Source organism: Coregonus lavaretus (assembly GCF_964263955.1).
Source record: "Coregonus lavaretus genome assembly, contig: HAP1_SCAFFOLD_365, whole genome shotgun sequence".
Taxonomy (NCBI): domain Eukaryota; kingdom Metazoa; phylum Chordata; class Actinopteri; order Salmoniformes; family Salmonidae; genus Coregonus; species Coregonus lavaretus.
Window position 1 is genome coordinate 168,693 of NW_028158526.1, and position 21,235 is coordinate 189,927.

Genomic DNA, 21,235 nt, shown 5'->3' on the forward strand with positions numbered 1-21,235 from the left:
TAGGACTAGGTTACTAAGTGACCGGTCAGGAGTAGGACTAGGTTACTAAGTGACCAGTCGGGAGTAGGACTAGGTTACTAAGTGACCAGTCAGGAGTAGGACTAGGTTACTAAGTGACCGGTCAGGAGTAGGACTAGGTTACTAAGTGACCGGTCAGGAGTAGGACTAGGTTACTAAGTGACCGGTCAGGAGTAGGACTAGGTTACTAAGTGACCGGTCAGGAGTAGGACTAGGTTACTAAGTGACCGGTCAGGAGTAGGACTAGGTTACTAAGTGACCGGTCAGGAGTAGGACTAGGTTACTAAGTGACCAGTCGGGAGTAGGACTAGGTTACTAAGTGACCAGTCGGGAGTAGGACTAGGTTACTAAGTGACCAGTCGGGAGTAGGACTAGGTTACTAAGTGACCAGTCGGGAGTAGGACTAGGTTACTAAGTGACCAGTCGGGAGTAGGACTAGGTTACTAAGTGACCAGTCGGGAGTAGGACTAGGTTACTAAGTGACCAGTCGGGAGTAGGACTAGGTTACTAAGTGACCGGTCAGGAGTAGGACTAGGTTACTAAGTGACCGGTCGGGAGTAGGACTAGGTTACTAAGTGACCGGTCAGGAGTAGGACTAGGTTACTAAGTGACCAGTCGGGAGTAGGACTAGGTTACTAAGTGTGACCAGTCGGGAGTAGGACTAGGTTACTAAGTGACCGGTCGGGAGTAGGACTAGGTTACTAAGTGACCAGTCAGGAGTAGGACTAGGTTACTAAGTGACCAGTCGGGAGTAGGACTAGGTTACTAAGTGACCAGTCGGGAGTAGGACTAGGTTACTAAGTGACCGGTCAGGAGTAGGACTAGGTTACTAAGTGACTGGTCGGGAGTAGGACTAGGTTACTAAGTGACCGGTCAGGAGTAGGACTAGGTTACTAAGTTACCGGTCAGGAGTAGGACTAGGTTACTAAGTGACCAGTCAGGAGTAGGACTAGGTTACTAAGTGACCGGTCAGGACTAGGTTACTAAGTGACCGGTCAGGAGTAGGACTAGGTTACTAAGTGACCGGTCAGGAGTAGGACTAGGTTACTAAGTGACCAGTCGGGAGTAGGACTAGGTTACTAAGTGACCAGTCGGGAGTAGGACTAGGTTACTAAGTGACCGGTCAGGAGTAGGACTAGGTTACTAAGTGACCGGTCGGGAGTAGGACTAGGTTACTAAGTGACCAGTCGGGAGTAGGACTAGGTTACTAAGTGACCAGTCAGGAGTAGGACTAGGTTACTAAGTGACCGGTCGGGAGTAGGACTAGGTTACTAAGTGACCAGTCAGGAGTAGGACTAGGTTACTAAGTGACCGGTCAGGACTAGGTTACTAAGTGACCGGTCAGGAGTAGGACTAGGTTACTAAGTGACCGGTCAGGAGTAGGACTAGGTTACTAAGTGACCGGTCAGGAGTAGGACTAGGTTACTAAGTGACCAGTCGGGAGTAGGACTAGGTTACTAAGTGACCAGTCGGGAGTAGGACTAGGTTACTAAGTGACTGGTCAGGAGTAGGACTAGGTTACTAAGTGACCGGTCGGGAGTAGGACTAGGTTACTAAGTGACCAGTCGGGAGTAGGACTAGGTTACTAAGTGACCGGTCAGGAGTAGGACTAGGTTACTAAGTGACCGGTCGGGAGTAGGACTAGGTTACTAAGTGACCGGTCAGGAGTAGGACTAGGTTACCTAGTGACTGGTCAGGAGTAGGACTAGGTTACTAAGTGACCAGTCGGGAGTAGGACTAGGTTACTAAGTGACCGGTCAGGAGTAGGACTAGGTTACTAAGTGACCAGTCAGGAGTAGGACTAGGTTACTAAGTGACCGGTCAGGAGTAGGACTAGGTTACTAAGTGACCAGTCAGGAGTAGGACTAGGTTACTAAGTGACCGGTCGGGAGTAGGACTAGGTTACTAAGTGACCGGTCAGGACTAGGTTACTAAGTGACCGGTCAGGAGTAGGACTAGGTTACTAAGTGACCGGTCAGGAGTAGGACTAGGTTACTAAGTGACCGGTCAGGAGTAGGACTAGGTTACTAAGTGACCAGTCGGGAGTAGGACTAGGTTACTAAGTGACCGGTCAGGAGTAGGACTAGGTTACTAAGTGACCGGTAGGGAGTAGGACTAGGTTACTAAGTGACTGGTCGGGAGTAGGACTAGGTTACTAAGTGACTGGTCGGGAGTAGGACTAGGTTACTAAGTGACTGGTCGGGAGTAGGACTAGGTTACTAAGTGACCAGTCGGGAGTAGGACTAGGTTACTAAGTGACTGGTCGGGAGTAGGACTAGGTTACTAAGTGACTGGTCGGGAGTAGGACTAGGTTACTAAGTGACCAGTCGGGAGTAGGACTAGGTTACTAAGTGACTGGTCGGGAGTAGGACTAGGTTACTAAGTGACTGGTCGGGAGTAGGACTAGGTTACTAAGTGACCAGTCGGGAGTAGGACTAGGTTACTAAGTGACCAGTCGGGAGTAGGACTAGGTTACTAAGTGACCTTTCAGGACTAGGTTACTAAGTGACCAGTCAGGAGTAGGACTAGGTTACTAAGTGACTGGTCGGGAGTAGGACTAGGTTACTAAGTGACTGGTCGGGAGTAGGACTAGGTTACTAAGTGACCAGTCGGGAGTAGGACTAGGTTACTAAGTGACCAGTCGGGAGTAGGACTAGGTTACTAAGTGACCGGTCAGGACTAGGTTACTAAGTGACCGGTCAGGAGTAGGACTAGGTTACTAAGTGACCGGTCTGGAGTAGGACTAGGTTACTAAGTGACCAGTCAGGAGTAGGACTAGGTTACTAAGTGACCGGTCAGGAGTAGGACTAGGTTACTAAGTGACCGGTCAGGAGTAGGACTAGGTTACTAAGTGACCAGTCAGGAGTAGGACTAGGTTACTAAGTGACCAGTCGGGAGTAGGACTAGGTTACTAAGTGACCAGTCGGGAGTAGGACTAGGTTACTAAGTGACCGGTCAGGAGTAGGACTAGGTTACTAAGTGACCGGTCGGGAGTAGGACTAGGTTACTAAGTGACCGGTCAGGAGTAGGACTAGGTTACTAAGTGACTGGTCAGGAGTAGGACTAGGTTACTAAGTGACCAGTCGGGAGTAGGACTAGGTTACTAAGTGACCGGTCAGGAGTAGGACTAGGTTACTAAGTGACCGGTAGGGAGTAGGACTAGGTTACTAAGTGACCAGTCGGGAGTAGGACTAGGTTACTAAGTGACCGGTCAGGAGTAGGACTAGGTTACTAAGTGACCAGTCGGGAGTAGGACTAGGTTACTAAGTGACCGGTCGGGAGTAGGACTAGGTTACTAAGTGACCAGTCAGGACTAGGTTACTAAGTGACCGGTCAGGAGTAGGACTAGGTTACTAAGTGACCGGTCAGGAGTAGGACTAGGTTACTAGGTGACCAGTCGGGAGTAGGACTAGGTTACTAAGTGACCGGTCAGGAGTAGGACTAGGTTACTAAGTGACCGGTCAGGAGTAGGACTAGGTTACTAAGTGACCAGTCGGGAATAGGACTAGGTTACTAAGTGACCAGTCGGGAGTAGGACTAGGTTACTAAGTGACTGGTCAGGAGTAGGACTAGGTTACTAAGTGACCGGTCAGGAGTAGGACTAGGTTACTAAGTGACCAGTCAGGAGTAGGACTAGGTTACTAAGTGACCAGTCAGGAGTAGGTTACTAAGTGACCGGTCAGGAGTAGGACTAGGTTACTAAGTGACCAGTCAGGAGTAGGACTAGGTTACTAAGTGACCAGTCAGGAGTAGGTTACTAAGTGACCGGTCAGGAGTAGGACTAGGTTACTAAGTGACCGGTCAGGAGTAGGACTAGGTTACTAAGTGACCAGTCGGGAGTAGGACTAGGTTACTAAGTGACCAGTCAGGAGTAGGACTAGGTTACTAAGTGGCCAGTCAGGAGTAGGACTAGGTTACTAAGTGACCAGTCAGGAGTAGGACTAGGTTACTAAGTGACCGGTCAGGAGTAGGACTAGGTTACTAAGTGACCAGTCAGGAGTAGGACTAGGTTACTAAGTGACCAGTCAGGAGTAGGACTAGGTTACTAAGTGACCAGTCAGGAGTAGGACTAGGTTACTAAGTGACTGGTCAGGAGTAGGACTAGGTTACTAAGTGACCGGTCAGGAGTAGGACTAGGTTACTAAGTGACCGGTCAGGAGTAGGACTAGGTTACTAAGTGACCGGTCAGGAGTAGGACTAGGTTACTAAGCAACCAGTCGGGAGTAGGACTAGGTTACTAAGTGACCGGTCAGGAGTAGGACTAGGTTACTAAGTGACCAGTCAGGAGTAGGACTAGGTTACTAAATGACCGGTCAGGAGTAGGACTAGGTTACTAAGTGACCGGTCAGGAGTAGGACTAGGTTACTAAGTGACCGGTCAGGAGTAGGACTAGGTTACTAAGTGACCGGTCAGGAGTAGGACTAGGTTACTAAGTGACCAGTCGGGACTAGGTTACTAAGTGACTGGTCAGGAGTAGGACTAGGTTACTAAGTGACCGGTCGGGAGTAGGACTAGGTTACTAAGTGACCAGTCGGGAGTAGGACTAGGTTACTAAGTGACCAGTCGGGAGTAGGACTAGGTTACTAAGTGACTGAGTGAAGAGCAAAATAATCCTAATATTTCCACACCCTAATTGTAGGCTAACCAACTAACTAATACCCAAACAGAGATTCAGTGAAAATAAAAATCTGACCAGTCCCCATGCTTGTCTCAAAGCAGCACGAAACGGTGCTGAAATAGTTGACCTACATTGCTTCAAATCCTAGTATAACAATTTGATGACTTTGGGTGTTTCATTAAGCAACAATTTGATGCCTTCAATTGCATTAGCCTTCTTTATGCCAATGTGTCTGTCATTCAGTGATATTTATTCCCATAGTAATTCATAATGGATCCATCCAGATGTGGTTATAAAACAGTGCATGTGGTGGGCTATGCAAAGAGATGGGTGAAGAGACATGCCTCGCAAACATCCATTAGTACAATTAAAGTCCCTAAACTCAGCCAGAGTCTATTGTCCTGCTGATAGCCCACCAAGGGTGGATGGCTTCTTTTGTATTCCAATGTATTGGAAAGGCTGCTAAACCATTTCCACCTTGCCCACAGCGTTGTTAAACCATTTCCACCTTGCCCACAGCGTTGTTAAACCATTTCCACCTGGCCCACAGCGTTGTTAAACCATTTCCACCTTGCCCACAGCGTTGCTAAACCATTTCCACCTTGCCCACAGCGTTGTTAAACCATTTCCACCTTGCCCACAGCGTTGTTAAACCATTTCCACCTTGCCCACAGCGTTGTTAAACCATTTCCACCTTGCCCACAGCGTTGTTAAACCATTTCCACCTTGCCCACAGCGTTGTTAAACCATTTCCACCTTGCCCACAGCGTTGTTAAACCATTTCCACCTTGCCCACAGCGTTGTTAAACCATTTCCACCTTGCCCACAGCGTTGTTAAACCATTTCCACCTTGCCCACAGCGTTGTTAAACCATTTCCACCTTGCCCACAGCGTTGTTAAACCATTTCCACCTTGCCCACAGCGTTGTTAAACCATTTCCACCTGGCCCACAGCGTTGTTAAACCATTTCCACCTGGCCCACAGCGTTGTTGAGTACTAACAGTACAGGGCCCTTTCACTCCATTCTCTGTCTGAATCTCTAGCAATACCACCAGATTATTATCTCTATTGTTGTCATCTATTCGCTAACATTCCACAAGTAAATGTAATAAACAGTCCATCATTACTTTAAGACGTGAAGGTCAGTCAATACAGAAATTGTCAAGAACTAAAGTTTCTTCAAGTGCAGTCGCAAAAACCGCTATGATGAAACTGGCTCTCATGAGGACCGCCAAAGGAATGGAAGACCCAGAGTTACCTCTGCTGCAGAGGATAAGTTCATTAGAGTTACCAGCCACAGAAATTGCAGCCCAAATAAATGCTTCACAGAGTTCAAGTAACAGACACATCTCAACATCAACTGTTCAGAGGAGACTGTGTGAATCAGTCCTTCATGGTCGAATTGCTGCAAAGAAACCGCTGCTAAAGGATACCAATAAGAAGAAGAGACCTGCTTGGGCCAAGAAACACGAGCAATGGACATTAGACCGGTGGAAATGTGTCCTTTGGTCTGGAGTCCAAATTGGAGATTTTTGGTTCCAACCGGCATGTCTTTGTGAGACGCGGTGTGGGTGATTTGTGAGACGCGGTGTGGGTGAACGGATGATCTCCGCATGTGTATTTCCCACCGTAAAGCATGGAGGAGGAGGTGTTATGGTGTGGGGGTGCTTTTCTGGTGACACTGTCTGTGATTTATTCAGAATTCAATGCACACTTAACCAGCATGGCTACCACAGCATTCCACAGTGATATGCCATCCCATCTGGATAGTGGGACTATCATTTGTTTTTCAACAGGACAATGACCCAACACACCTCCAAGCTGTGTAAGGGCTATTTGACCAAGAAGGAGAGTGATGGAGTGCTGCATCAGATGACCTGGCAAATCCACAATCCCCCGACCTCAACTAAATTGAGATGGTTTGGGATGAGTTGGACCGCAGAGTGAAGGAAAAGCAGCCAACAAGTGCTCAGCATATTTTACATTTACATTTTAGTCATTTAGCAGACGCTCTTATCCAGAGCGACTTACAGTTAGTGAATACATATATATATTTTTTTTCATACACATTTTTCATACACATTCCCTGTGGGAATTGAACCCACAACCCTGGCGTTGCAAACGCCATGCTCTATCAACTGAGCTACATCCCTGCCGGCCATTCCCTCCCCTACCCTGGACAACGCTAGGCCAATTGTGCGCTGCCCATGAGCTTGCCCATGCATATGTGGGAACTCCTTCAAGACTGTTGGAAAAGAATTCCAGGTGAAGCTGGTTGAGAGAATGCCAAGAGTGTGCAAAGCTGTCATCAAGGCAAAGGGTGGCTATTTGAAGAATCTATCATCTAAAATATGTTTTGATTTGTTTAACACTTTTTTGGTTACTACATGATTCCATATGTGTTATTTCAGAGTTTTGATGTCTTCACTATTATTCTACAATGTAAAAAATTATAAAAAATAAAGAAAAACCCTTGAATGAGTAGGTGTGTCCAAACTTTTGACTGGTAGTTTATATTTTAAGAATATAATGGAATATAACATAACATTTTCGTTTCTCAGAGTGCGCGCGGGACAGAGGAAGATCAATTCTTACACTATTGTTCTAAATTCAATCACTATCTTCTTCATCCTCATCATTCAGTTCATTACAATTAATGTTTAATGCCAGAAATACAGTGCCTTGCAAAAGTATTCATCCCCCTTGGTGTTTTTCCTATTTTATTGCATTACAACCTGTAATTTAAATGGATTTCTATTTGGATTTCATGTAATGGACATACACAAAATAGTCGAAATTGGTGAAGTGAAATGAAAAAAAAAAACTTGTTTCAAAAAAATAATAATAATACATAACGTAAAAGTGGTGCGTGCATATGTATTTTTTTTATTTATTTTTTTCACCTTTATTTAACCAGGTAAACCAGTTGAGAACAAGTTCTCATTTACAACTGCGACCTGGCCAAGATAAAGCAAAGCAGTGCGATAAAAACAACAACACAGAGTTACATATGGGGTAAAACAAAACAAAGTCAAAAATGCAACAGAAATAAATATATATACAGTGTGTGCAAATGTAGCAAGTTATAGAGGTAAGGCAATAAATAGGCTATAGTGCAAAATAATTACAATTAGTATTAACACTGGAATGATAGATGTGCAAGAGATGATGTGCAAATAGAGATACTGGGGTACAAATGAGCAAAATAAATAACAATATAGGGATGAGGTAGTTGGGCGGGCTAATTTCAGATGGGCTGTGTACAGGTGCAGTGATCGGTAAGGTGCTCTGACAACTGATGCTTAAAGTTAGTGAGGGAGATAAGTGTCTCCAGCTTCAGAGATTTTTGCAATTTTTTCCAGTCATTGGCAGCAGAGAACTGGAAGGAATGGCGGCCAAAGGAGGTGTTGGCTTTGGGGATGACCAGTGAGATATACCTGCTGGAGCGCATACTACGGGTGGGTGTTGCTATGGTGACCAATGAGCTAAGATAAGGCGGGGATTTGCCTAGCAGTGATTTATAGATGGCCTGGAGCCAGTGGGTTTGGCGACGAATATGTAGTGAGGATCAGCCAACAAGAGCGTACAGGTCACAGTGGTGGGTAGTATATGGGGCTTTGGAGACAAAACGGATGGCACTGTGATAGACTACATCCAATTTGCTGAGTAGAGTGTTGGAGGCTATTTTGTAAATGACATCGCCGAAGTCAAGGATCGGTAGGATAGTCAGTTTTACGAGGGCATGTTTGGCAGCATGAGTGAAGGAGGCTTTGTTGCGAAATAGGAAACCGATTCTAGATTTAACTTTGGATTGGAGATTCTTAATGTGAGTCTGGAAGGAGAGTTTACAGTCTAACCAGACACCTAGATATTTGTAGTTGTCCACATACTCTAGGTCAGACCCGTCGAGAGTAGTGATTCTAGTCGGGTGGGCGGGTGCAAGCAGCGTTCGATTTAAGAGCATGCATTTAGTTTTACTAGTGTTTAAGAGCAGTTGGAGGCTACTGAAGGAGTGTTGTATGGCATTGAAGCTCGTTTGGAGGTTTGTTAACACAGTGTCCAATGAAGGGCCAGATGTATACAAAATGGTGTCGTCTGCGTAGAGGTGGATCTGAGAGTCACCAGCAGCAAGAGCGACATCATTTACATACACAGAGAAAAGAGTCGGCCCAAGAATTGAACCCTGTGGCACCCCCATAGAGACTGCCAGAGGTCCAGACAACAGGCCCTCCGATTTGACACATTGAACTCTATCTGAGAAGTAGTTGGTGAACCAGGCGAGGATATGTATTCACCCCCTTTGCTATGAAGCCCCTAAATAAGATCTGGTGCAACCAATTACCTTCAGAAGTCACATAATTAGTTAAATAAAGTCCACCTCTGTGCAATCTAAGTGTCACATGATCTGTCACATGATCTCAGTATACACTACCGTTCAAAAGTTTGGGGTCACTTAGAAATGTCCTTGTTTTCGAAAGAAAAACGATTTTTTTGTCCATTAAAATAACATCAAATTGATCAGAAATGCAGTGTAGACATTGTTATGTTGTAAATGGCTATTGTAGCTTAAAACGGCTGATTATTAATGGAATATCTACATAGACGTACAGAGGCCCATTATCAGCAACCATCAGTCCTGTGTTCCAATGGCACGTTGTGTTTGCTAATCAAAGTTGATCATTTTAAAAGGCTAATTGATCATTAGAAAACCATTTTGCAATTATGTTAGCACAGCTGAAAACAGTTGTGCTGATTAAAGAAGCAATAAAACTGGGCTTCTTGAGACTAGTTGAGTATCTGGAGCATCAGCAATTGTGGGTTCGATTACAGGCTCAAAATGGCCAGAAACAAAGAACTTTCTTCTGAAACTCGTCAGTCTATTCTTGTTCTGAGAAATGAAGGCTATTCCATGCGAGAAATTGCCAAGAAACTGAAGATCTCGTACAACGCTGTGTACTACTCCCTTCACAGAACAGCGCAAACTGGCTCTAACCAGAATAGAAAGAGGAGTGGGAGGCCCCGGTGCACAACTGAGCAAGAGGACAAATACATTAGTGTTTAGTTTGAGAAACAGACGCCTCACAGGTCCTCAACTGGCAGCTTCATTAAATAGTACCCACAAAACACCAGGACATTCAGAGACTTGTCCCGAAGCCACTCCTGCGTTGTCTTGGCTGTGTGCTTAGGGTCGTTGTCCTATTGGAAGGTGAACCTTCGCCCCAGTCTGAGGTCCTGAGCGCTCTGGAGCAGGTTTTCATCAAGTATCTCTCTGTACTTTGCTCCGTTCATCTTTCCCTCGATCCTGACTAGTCTCCCAGTCCCTGCCACTGAACAACATCCCCACAGCATGATGCTGCCACCACCATGCTTCACCGTAGGGATGGTGCCAGGTTTCTTCCAGATATGACACTTGGCATTCAGGCCAAAGAGTTCAATCTTGGTTTCATCAGACCAGAAAATCTTGTTTCTCATGGTCTGAGAGTCTTTAGGTGCCTTTTGGCAAACTCCAAGCGTGCTGTCATGTGCCTTTTACTGAGGAGTGGCTTCTGTCTGGCCACTCTTCCGTAAAGGCCTGATTGGTGGAGTGCTTTAGTGATGGTTGTCCTTCTGGAAGGTTCTCCCATCTCCGCAGAGGAACTCTGGAGCTCTGTCAGAGTGACCATTTGGGTTCTTGGTCACCTCCCTGACCAAGGCCCTTCTCCCCCGATTGCTTAGTTTGGCCGGGCGGCCAGCTCTAGGAAGAGTCTTGGTGGTTCCAAACTTCTTCCATTTAAGAATAATGGAGGCCACTGTGTTTTTGGGGACCTTCAATGCTGCAGAAATGTTTTGGTACCCTTCCCCAGATCTGTCCTCGACACAATCCTGTCTCGAAGCTCTACGGACAATTCCTTCGACCTCATGGCTTGGTTTTTGCTCTGACATGCACTGTCAACTATTGGACCTTATATAGACAGGTGTGTGCCTTTCCAAATCATGTCCAATCAATTGAATTTACCACAGGTGGACTCCAATCAAATTGTAGAAACATCTCAAGGATGATCAATGGAAACAGGATGCAACTTAGATCAATTTCGAGTCTTATAGCAAAGGGTCTGAATACTTATGTACTTATGTAAATATAGTATTTATTTTGTAAAAATTGTAATACATTTGCACATTATGGGGTATTGTGTGTAGATTGATGAGTAAAACATTTAATGTAATCCATTTTAAATAAGGCTGTAACGTAACAAAATGTGGAAAAAGGGAAGCAGTATGAATACTTTCCGAATGCACTGTATATACAAAAGTATGTGGACACCGTTCAAATTAGTGGATTTGACTATTTCAGCCGTTGTTGACAGGTGTATAAAATTGAGCACACAGCCATGCAATCTCCATAGACAAACATTGGCAGTAGAATGGCCTTACTGAAGAGCTCAGTGACTTTCAATGTGGTACTGTCATAGGATGCGTAGCGCATACAAATCTTCTGTCCTCGGTTGCAACACTCACTACCAAGTTCCAAACTGCCACTGGAAGCAACGTCAGCACAATAACTGTTCATCGGGAGCTTCATGAAATGGGTTTCCATGGCCGAGCAGCCGCACACAAGCCTAAGATCACCATGCACAATGCCAAGCGTCGGCTGGAGTTGTGTAAAGCTTGCCGCCATTGGACTCTGGAGCAGTGGAAACTCATTCTCTGGAGTGATGATTCACGTTTCACTACATTTACATTTACGTCATTTAGCAGACGCTCTTATCCAAAACGACTTACAAATTGGTGCATTCACCTTATAGCCAGTGGGATAACCACTTTACAATGTTTTTTTGTTTTTTTTGGGGAGGTGGGTAGAAGGATTACTTTATCCTATCCCAGGTATTCCTTAAAGAGGTGGCGTTTCAAATGTCTCCGGAAGGTGGTGAGTGACTCCGCTGTCCTGGCGTCGTGAGGGAGCTTGTTCCACCATTGGGGTGCCAGAGCAGCGAACAGTTTTGACTGGGCTGAGCGGGAACTATGCTTCCGCAGAGGTAGGGGAGCTAGCAGGCCAAAGATGAATGAACGCAATGCCCTCGTTTGGGTGTAGGGACTGATCAGAGCCTGAAGGTACGGAGGTGCCGTTCCCCTCACAGCTCCGTAGGCAAGCACCATGGTCTTGTAGCAGATGCGAGCTTCAACTGGAAGCCAGTGGAGTGTGCGGAGGAGCGGGGTGACGTGAGAGAACTTGGGAAGGTTGAACACCAGACGGGCTGCGGCATTCTGGATGAGTTGTTGGGGTTTAATGGCACAGGCAGGGAGCCCAGCCAACAGCGAGTTGCAGTAATCCAGACGGGAGATGACAAGTGCCTGGATTAGGACCTGTGCCACTTCCTGTGTAAGGCAGGGTCGTACTCTCCGAATGTTGTAGAGCATGAACCTACAGGATCGGGTCACCGCCTTGATGTTAGCGGAGAACGACAGGGTGTTGTCCAGGGTCACGCCAAGGCTCTTTGCACTCTGGGAGGAGGACACAACGGAGTTGTCAACCGTGATGGTGAGATCATGGAACAGGCAGTCCTTCCCCGGGAGGAAGAGCAGCTCCGTCTTGCCAAGGTTCAGCTTGAGGTGGTGATCCGTCATCCATACTGATATGTCTGCCAGAGATGCGATTCGCCACCTGGTTATCAGAAGGGGGAAAGGAGAAGATTAGTTGTGTGTCGTCTGCTGGTATCTGGCAGTCTGACGGACGAATCTGGGTTTGGCGGATACCAGGAGAACGCTACCTGCCCGAATGCATAGTGCCAACTGAAAAGTTTGGTGGAGGAGGAATAATGGTCTGGGGCTGTTTTTCATGGTTCGGGCTAGGCTTCTTAGTTCTAGTGAAGGGAAATCATAACGCTACAGCATACAATGACATTCTAGACGAACTTTGTGGCAATAGTTTGGGTAAGGCCCATTCCTGTTTCAGCATGACCATGCCCCCGTGCACAAAGCGAGGTCCATACAGAAATGGTTTGTCTATCGGTGTGGAAGAACTTGACTGGCTTGCACAGAGCCCTGACCTCAACCCCATCGAACACCTTTAAGATTAATTGGAACGCCGACTGCGAGCCAGGCCTAATCACCCAACATCAGTGCCAGACCTCACTAATGCTCTTGTGGCTGAATGGAAGCAAGTCCCCACAGCAATGTTCCAACATCTAGTGGAAAGCCTTCCCAGAAGAGTGGAGGCTGTTATAGCAGCAAAGGGGGGACCAACTCCATATTAATGCCCATGATTTAGGAATGAGATGTTTGACTAGCAGGTGTCCACATCCTGTTGACATGTGGTGTATGTAGGTAGTGTATATGTCAAATGGTTAAGGGAATACCAGATACATATATTCCCATATAGGTTTAAAACATTCTCACACCTATCTTTTTAAACTTAAACAGATTACTCAAACTTCTGATATTAAAGTTTAAACATTGAGGTAAACACTAATTCTCAGGCACTATTTAAAAGAAAGAAAAATACAAATAAAAAGCTGATTCCGATTCAGAAGGGGTCTATGTAGAACCTTCATGCCTTCCAAATAATCATCAGAACCCTTTCTTCCAAATAATCATCAGAACCCTTTCTTCCAAATAATCATCAGAACCCTTTCTTCCAAATAATCATCAGAACCCTTTCTTCCAAATAATCATCAGAACCCTTTCTTCCAAATAATCATCAGAACCCTTTCTTACAAATAATCATCAGAACCCTTTCTTACAAATAATCATCAGAACCCTTTCTTACAAATAATCATCAGAACCCTTTCTTACAAATAATCATCAGAACCCTTTCTTACAAAAACGGTTCTGAGGATGTTAAAGGTTCTAGGCAGAACCCTTTGCCTTAGAACGAACCCTCGTCTTCCAAAAATGGGTTATTAAGATGAAATCAGTTGTCGGTAAAACTCTATCCCTCCACAAAAAAACCTTTTGGAACCATTTTTTCTAATAGTGCACAGTGAAACATGATTCATCTCTGTCTTAAGAATGACAATGTGTTTCCTCCTGTGTCTAACTCTGACCCTGTGTCTCTCCTCCTGTGTCTAACTCTGACCCTGTGTATCTCCTCCTGTGTCTAACTCTGACCTTAACCCTATCCCCCTGTGTCTAACTCTGACCCTGACCTTGTCCTCATGTGTTTGACTCTGACCTTGACCCTCTCCTCCTGTGTCTAACTCTGACCCTGTGTCGAACTCTGACCCTGACCCTCTCCTCCTGTGTCTAACTCTGACCCTGTGTCGAACTCTGATCTTGACCCTCTCCTCCTGTGTCTGACCTTGACCCTCTCCTCCTGTGTCTAACTCTGACCCTGTGTCGAACTCTGACCCTGACCCTCTCCTCCTGTGTCTAACTCTGACCCTGACCCTGTCTTCCTGTGTCTAACTCTGACCATGTGTCTCTCCTCCTGTGTCGAACTCTGACCTTGACCCTCTCCTCCTGTGTCTAACTCTGACCCTGTGTCGAACTCTGACCCTGACCCTCTCCTCCTGTGTCTAACTCTGACCCTGTGTCGAACTCTGACCCTGACCCTCTCCTCCTGTGTCTAACTCTGACCCTGTGTCGAACTCTGACCCTGACCCTCTCCTCCTGTGTCTAACTCTGACCCTGTGTCGAACTCTGACCCTGACCCTCTCCTCCTGTGTCTAACTCTGACCCTGTGTCGAACTCTGACCCTGACCCTCTCCTCCTGTGTCTAACTCTGACCCTGTGTCGAACTCTGACCCTGACCCTCTCCTCCTGTGTCTAACTCTGACCCTGTGTCTCTCCCCCTGTGTCTAACTCTAACCTTAACCCTATCCCCCTGTGTCGAACTCTGACGCTGACCCTCTCCTCCTGTGTCTAACTCTGACCCTGTGTCGAACTCTGACCCTGACCCTCTCCTCCTGTGTCTAACTCTGACCCTGTGTCGAACTCTGACACTGACCCTCTCCTCCTGTGTCTAACTCTGACCCTGTGTCTCTCCCCCTGTGTCTAACTCTGACCCTAACCCTATCCCCCTGTGTCTAACTCTGACCCTGACCCTCTCCTCCTGTGTCTAACTCTAACCTTAACCCTATCCCCCTGTGTCTAACTCTGACCCTGACCCTCTCCTCCTGTGTCGAACTCTGACCCTGACCCTCTCCTCCTGTGTCGAACTCTGACCCTGTGTCTCTCCCCCTGTGTCTAACTCTGACCCTGACCCTCTCCTCCTGTGTCGAACTCTGACCCTGTGTCTCTCCCCCTGTGTCTAACTCTGACCCTGTGTCTCTCCCCCTGTGTCTAACTCTGACCCTGTGTCTCTCCCCCTGTGTCTAACTCTGACCCTGTGTCTCTCCTCCTGTGTCTAACTCTGACCCTGTCTTCCTGTGTCTAACTCTGACCCTGTGTCGAACTCTGACCCTGACCCTCTCCTCCTGTGTCTAACTCTGACCCTGTCCCTCTCCTCCTCCAGACTCTGATGAGTCTCCGAGCTCCAGGGAGCGGACAGTGGTTCTCCGATGCAACGCTGCGCTCTGTAGCGAGGACCTGTGCAGTCGTCTGAACACCAAGAAGGACTCCGGCTGCCAGACTGAAGACTTCCTGGTCTGCGCTCCGTCCCGCCGGAGGGTCCAGTCCCAGTGGGGTCAGGAGGGGGTCAACTCCGCCCCCGTCCCTCTGTCCCTCTCCACCGGGAACATCTCCTCTCTACCAGACCCCTCGGAGCGCAACGACGCCATGTTCTCCTCTTCGCTGGGGGTACGCCTGCGGTCACACAGCCAGCCAAGGGAGGGGAGGAGACTGATGGATGAGGTTCACCACCACAGGGAGAAGGGGGAGGAGCTGTCTCCCTCAGAGACTGAGGACTTCCTGTCTGGGCCGGGGGAGCTGAAGGAGGAGGGGGAGGAGAGTACCGATGACCAGGCCCAGCCGGACCACCCTCTGGCCAGCCTGAAGTACCAGCAGCACCCTGGCAGCCCCTGGATGGAGAGGGGCCGCTCCCACCTCCCCCGGAAGGTTGACATGGGGAGCTGTGAGATGTCCTCCAGCTCAGACACCTTCTCCAGTCCGCTCCACTCTACCTCCACCAGGGGAGTTCTGGGGTGTCAGATGGACCATAAAGACGACCACCAGTCTTCTAGTGGGAACTGGAGTGGCAGCAGCTCAACATGCCCCTCCCATACCTCCGAGACCCTCCCCCCAGCCACCTCCCCCCAGCTCACTGGCTCCTCCCACTGTAACTCGGAGCTGTCGCTGAACACCGCCCCCCATGCTACAGATGACCCCGCCCTCATCCTGGACCCTTACCAGACCGACCGGCAGCTGGATGATGCAGGGGTCAGCACGGCTAGCGACGGGGAGTGGAGTTACCCACACCCTGACCACCCCAGCCCCAGGCCCCATGACCTCAGCCCTGAGCGCTCCAGAGAGGGGGAGGGGAGTCTGGGCTGCCCAAGCTTTTCCAGCATGGCTACCTGTGAGAGCTTCACTACAGACAAGCCTCCTTCTGAGAAGGCTGACACTGTATCATACTACTCCATAGACACTGAGGGTTACTACACCTCCATGCACTTTGACTGTGGTCTGAAAGGGAGCAAGAGCTTCATGTATAACTACTCTGCCTCTGACTGTGGCCAGGAGCACATGACTCTGGGGAGACGCTGTCTGACGTTGAGGAAACCCAAGGCCAAGCCCTCTGCCCCCAGGCGCAGCTCCTCACTAAGGAAGATCAGCGGGGGGGGGAACGCTCCTGACGACAGCGAACCAAAGACCCCCAGCGGGCAGCAGAGAAAGTGGTGTTCCAGAGAGAGGAGGTTACAGCTGGACCTGGAGGGCTCCCTGGGCCGCACTGACGACCCTGACCCTGCTCTGAACCATCTGGAGGACCCTGTTCTGGGAGGGGAGGGGGGGTCAGGGTTGGAGCAAGACCCCCTGGAGGCCCTGGAGACCTGGCGGAGGGAGGACACCGAGGAGATGCCCGGCTCCGGCCTGTTTGGTTCCTCTGACAGAGGCTCCTATAAAGATGAGGGCGCTGTCCAGTCAGACTATGCAGATCTCTGGCTTGTGAATGACTTGAAGTCCAACACCGACCCCTACCGCTCCCTGTCTAACTCCTCCACCGCTACCGGTACTACTGTTATAGAATGTATAAAGTCTCAGAGTTCAGAGTCCCAGACCTCCCAATCAGGCTCCAGAGCCACCACCCCCTCACTGCCATCAGTAGAAGACTTCAAGATGTCCTCCTTGCCCTCAGTAGAAGGTGACTTCAAGATGTCCTCTCCAGAGAGGCTGGCCGGCTTAGTGTCGCCATCTAGTGGCTACTCCAGCCAATCAGAAACCCCCACCTCCTCCTTCCCCTCCGGCTTCTTCCCTAGTCCCCTGTCACCCACCAATCAGAAGAGGAAGCCCAAGATTCCAGAGAGGAAGTCATCTCTGTCTGTCACCTCCACCAGAGATCTGGAGCTGCCAGTCATCCCCCCCAGCCACCAGGACCTCAGTGCCCTTCACAGCCCTAACCCTACCAACCCTAACCCTACCCCTACCAACCCTAACCCTACCCCTACCAACCCTAACCCTACCAACCCTAACCCTACCCCTACCAACCCTAACCCTACCAACCCTAACCCTACCAACCCTAACCCTACCAACCCTAACCCTACCCCTACCAACCCTAACCCTACCCCTACCAACCCTAACCCTACCAACCCTAACCCTACCCCTACCAACCCTAACCCTACCCCTACCAACCCTAACCCTACCAACCCTAACCCTACCAACCCTAACCCTACCCCTACCAACCCTAACCCTACCCCTACCAACCCTAACCCTACCATCCCTAACCCTACCAACCCTAACCCTACCCCTACCAACCCTAACCCTACCCCTACCAACCCTAACCCTACCAACCCTAACCCTACCCCTACCAACCCTAACCCTAACCCTACCAACCCTAACCCTACCAACCCTAACCCTACCAACCCTAACCCTACCAACCCTACCCCTACCAACCCTAACCCTACCAACCCTAACCCTACCCCTACCAACCCTAACCCTACCCCTACCAACCCTAACCCTACCCCTACCAACCCTAACCCTACCCCTACCAACCCTAACCCTACCCCTACCAACCCTAACCCTACCAACCCTCCTCCAGTCTCTACCAAGCCCCCAGGCCACAGGAACCAGCTCTACCTCCTGCAGCAAAGCAAGCAGAAGGCAGCAGCATCAGCCAGGGCTGAGGCCAGTCCAGCAACCGAGACCTCCAGCAGTCTTCCCATGACCATCACCCCCACCGTGCTGCGCTCAGTCCAGCTGAGGTCTGTGGGGAAGCAAGGAGAGGGGAGCCCTGACCGGCCCGGCCCAGATGTTGCCACCAGACCCAAGTGTCCCACTGTGAACATCAGCCCCCCTTCCAGCAGCAGGTCCCCTGAGTCTACAGCCAGGAAGCCTCCAGCCTACAACTCCCAGGTTCCCCCCTCTCAACAGTACTGTGAGTCACTGTTGAGCCCCAGCGAAGGCCCTGTCACTAAGGACTCAGCAGGTCACAGTAGTGTGAGGTACAGGCAGGACAGACACCCTACTGAACCCCAGTGGAGTGCCACCGCCTTCAGACACCCTACTGAACCCCAGTGGAGTGCCACCGCCTTCAGACACCCTACTGAACCCCAGTGGAGTGCCACCGCGTTCAGACACCCAGGAGACCACACACTGGCAGACCAGGAGACACTGGCAGACCAGGAGAGACTACCAGACCAGGAGACACTACCAGACCAGGAGAGACTACCAGACCAGGAGAGACTACCAGACCAGGAGACACTGGCAGACCAGGAGACACTGGCAGACCAGGAGAGACTACCAGACCAGGAGACACTACCAGACCAGGAGAGACTACCAGACCAGGAGACACTGGCAAAAGAGGACCATACCATCAGAGACCAAGACCAGCCCCTCCTATACCAAGACCAGCCCCTCCTAGACCAAGACCAGCCCCTCCTAGACCAAGACCAGCCCCTCCTAGACCAAGACCAGCCCCTCCTAGACCAAGACCAGCCACTTACAGACCAGCAGTCCCTGCTAGACCAGGAGGTCTGCCAGAGGGGGGCTGAGGCCACAGGGGTGACCCCAGGTCAGGAGGTAGATGAACAGGAAGCTCTATTCCCTGGGAGCAACAGCAGTCTGGAGGCAGAACAGTACCGACCACAACCACCTGAGCCATCTAAACTACAGAGAGCTGAAGACCCTTCAATGTGTCCTGCTCAGCACATCTTAGCCACAACAACAGACAGTCTAGACAAATTGCCTGTTATAAGTGATCAGTCGGAAACAATCAGCGATGCGGCTGGCAGAGAAGAGGAGTGTAAGTCATCAGGAGTTCCAACCGTTAGTGCCTCTCAGGATAGCAGCACAGAGGAGGACACTATACTAGTAGAGGAAGGGTCCACCCCAGAGACTACCCCAGACACAGAGACTACCCCACACACCCCAGACAGAGACTACCCCACACACAAAGACTACCCAACACACCCCAGACAGAGAGACTACCCCAGACACCCCAGACACAGAGACTACCCCACACACCCCTGACACAGAGACCACGCCAGACACCCTAGACAGAGACTACCCCAGACACAGAGACTACCCCAGACACAGAGACTACCCCAGACACAGAGACTACCCCAGACACAGAGACTACCCTAGACACAGAGACTATCCCAGACACTACCCCAGACACAGACTACCCCAGACACAGACTACCCCAGACACAGACTACCCCAGACACAGACTACCCCAGACACAGAGACACTACCCCAGACACAGAGACTATCCCAGACAGAGACTACCCCAGACACAGAGACAACCCCAGACACAGAGACACTACCCTAGACAGACTACCCCAGACACAGAGACTACCCCAGACACAGAGACCACCCCAGACACAGAGACCACCCCAGACACAGAGACCACCCCAGACACAGAGACCACCCCAGACACAGAGACTACCCCAGACACAGAGACTACCCCAGACACAGAGACCACCCCAGACACAGAGACCACCCCAGACACAGAGACCACCCCAGACACAGAGACTACCCCAGACACAGAGACTACCCCAGACACAGAGACCACCCCAGACACAGAGACCACCCCAGACACAGAGACCACCCCAGACACAGAGACACTACCCCAGACACTACCCCAGACACAGAGACAACCCCAGACACAGAGACTACCCCAGAGACCACCACAGACACAGAGCAGGGCTACTGCAGTAAAGGACAGCCGTTGTCATTTACTAGAAGACAGGAAATCCTTTTTTAAATAGTCTAGACGCTAGCCTAAATTAAGGATTGCCTTTAAACCAATCAAGCTTTGTCTTGTACATGAATCCAGCCCACCCCTGTTTTCCAGATTCCAGACCCAGTGACAACTCTATCTTTCCTCTAAGTGAGGAGACCAAGGCTGAGGGTGATGTCTTTCTGTCGCCCACCAAGGCACGTACTACAGAGGAGCTGTTTACCATGATACACAGGTGGGTTTCTGCTGATAGTTTGATTTGTCACAAAGCTAACAACCTTGTTTTGCCAGAAAGAAACACGGCTGCTCTAACTTTTACAAATGTAACCCTGTTACCCAGTCCTAACTATAACCCTAACTACTGTTCTGTTATCTATAACCCTAACTACTGTTCTGTTATCTATAACCCTAACTACTGTTCTGTTATCTATAACCCTAACTACTGTTCTGTTATCTATAACCCTAACTACTGTTCTGTTATCTATAACCCTAACTACTGTTCTGTTATCTATAACCCTAACTACTGTTCTGTTATCTATAACCCTAACTACTGTTCTGTTATCTATAACCCTAACTACTGTTCTGTTATCTATAACCCTAACTACTGTTCTGTTATCTATAACCCTAACTACTGTTCTGGTATCTATAACTCTAACTACTGTTCTGTTATCTATAACCCTAACCACTGTTCTGTTATCTATAACCCTAACTACTGTTCTGTTATCTATAACCCTAACTACTGTTCTGATATCTATAACCATAACTACTGTTCTGTTATCTATAACCCTAACTACTGTTCTGTTATCTATAACCCTAACTACTGTTCTGTTATCTATAACCCTAACTACTGTTCTGGTATCTATAACCCTAACTACTGTTCTGTTATCTATAACCCTAACTACTGTTCTGGTATCTATAACCCTAACTACTGTTCTGTTATCTATAACCCTAACTACTGTTCTGTTATCTATAACCCTAACTACTGTTCTGTTATCTATAACCCTAACTACTGTTCTGTTATCTATAACCCTAACTACTGTTCTGATATCTATAACCCTAACTACTGTTCTGGTATCTATAACCCTAACTACTGTTCTGTTATCTATAACCCTAACTACTGTTCTGTTATCTATAACCCTAACTACTGTTCTGTTATCTATAACCCTAACCACTGTTCTGTTATCTATAACCCTAACTACTGTTCTGTTATCTATAACCCTAACCACTGTTCTGTTATCTATAACCCTAACTACTGTTCTGTTATCTATAACCCTAACTACTGTTCTGTTATCTATAACCCTAACTACTGTCCTGTTATCTATAACCCTGACTACTGTTCTGTTATCTATA

General features: G+C 48.6%; 1 protein-coding gene across 1 annotated transcript in view; it reads left to right on the top strand.

Annotated features, from left to right (window-relative positions):
* The window catches only part of nhsa (Nance-Horan syndrome a (congenital cataracts and dental anomalies)), a gene marked incomplete at its 5' end in the record, with an annotated part of 194,478 nt that overhangs the window by 150,639 nt on the left and 22,604 nt on the right, over positions 1-21,235 (top strand). Inside the window, 4 exons of the mRNA XM_084198091.1 lie at positions 15,066-17,126; positions 17,745-18,224; positions 18,414-18,947; positions 20,000-20,120. Of these exons, the coding sequence (XP_084054217.1) occupies positions 15,066-17,126; positions 17,745-18,224; positions 18,414-18,947; positions 20,000-20,120 (3,196 nt within the window). The remainder of the gene's footprint in view (positions 1-15,065; positions 17,127-17,744; positions 18,225-18,413; positions 18,948-19,999; positions 20,121-21,235) is intronic.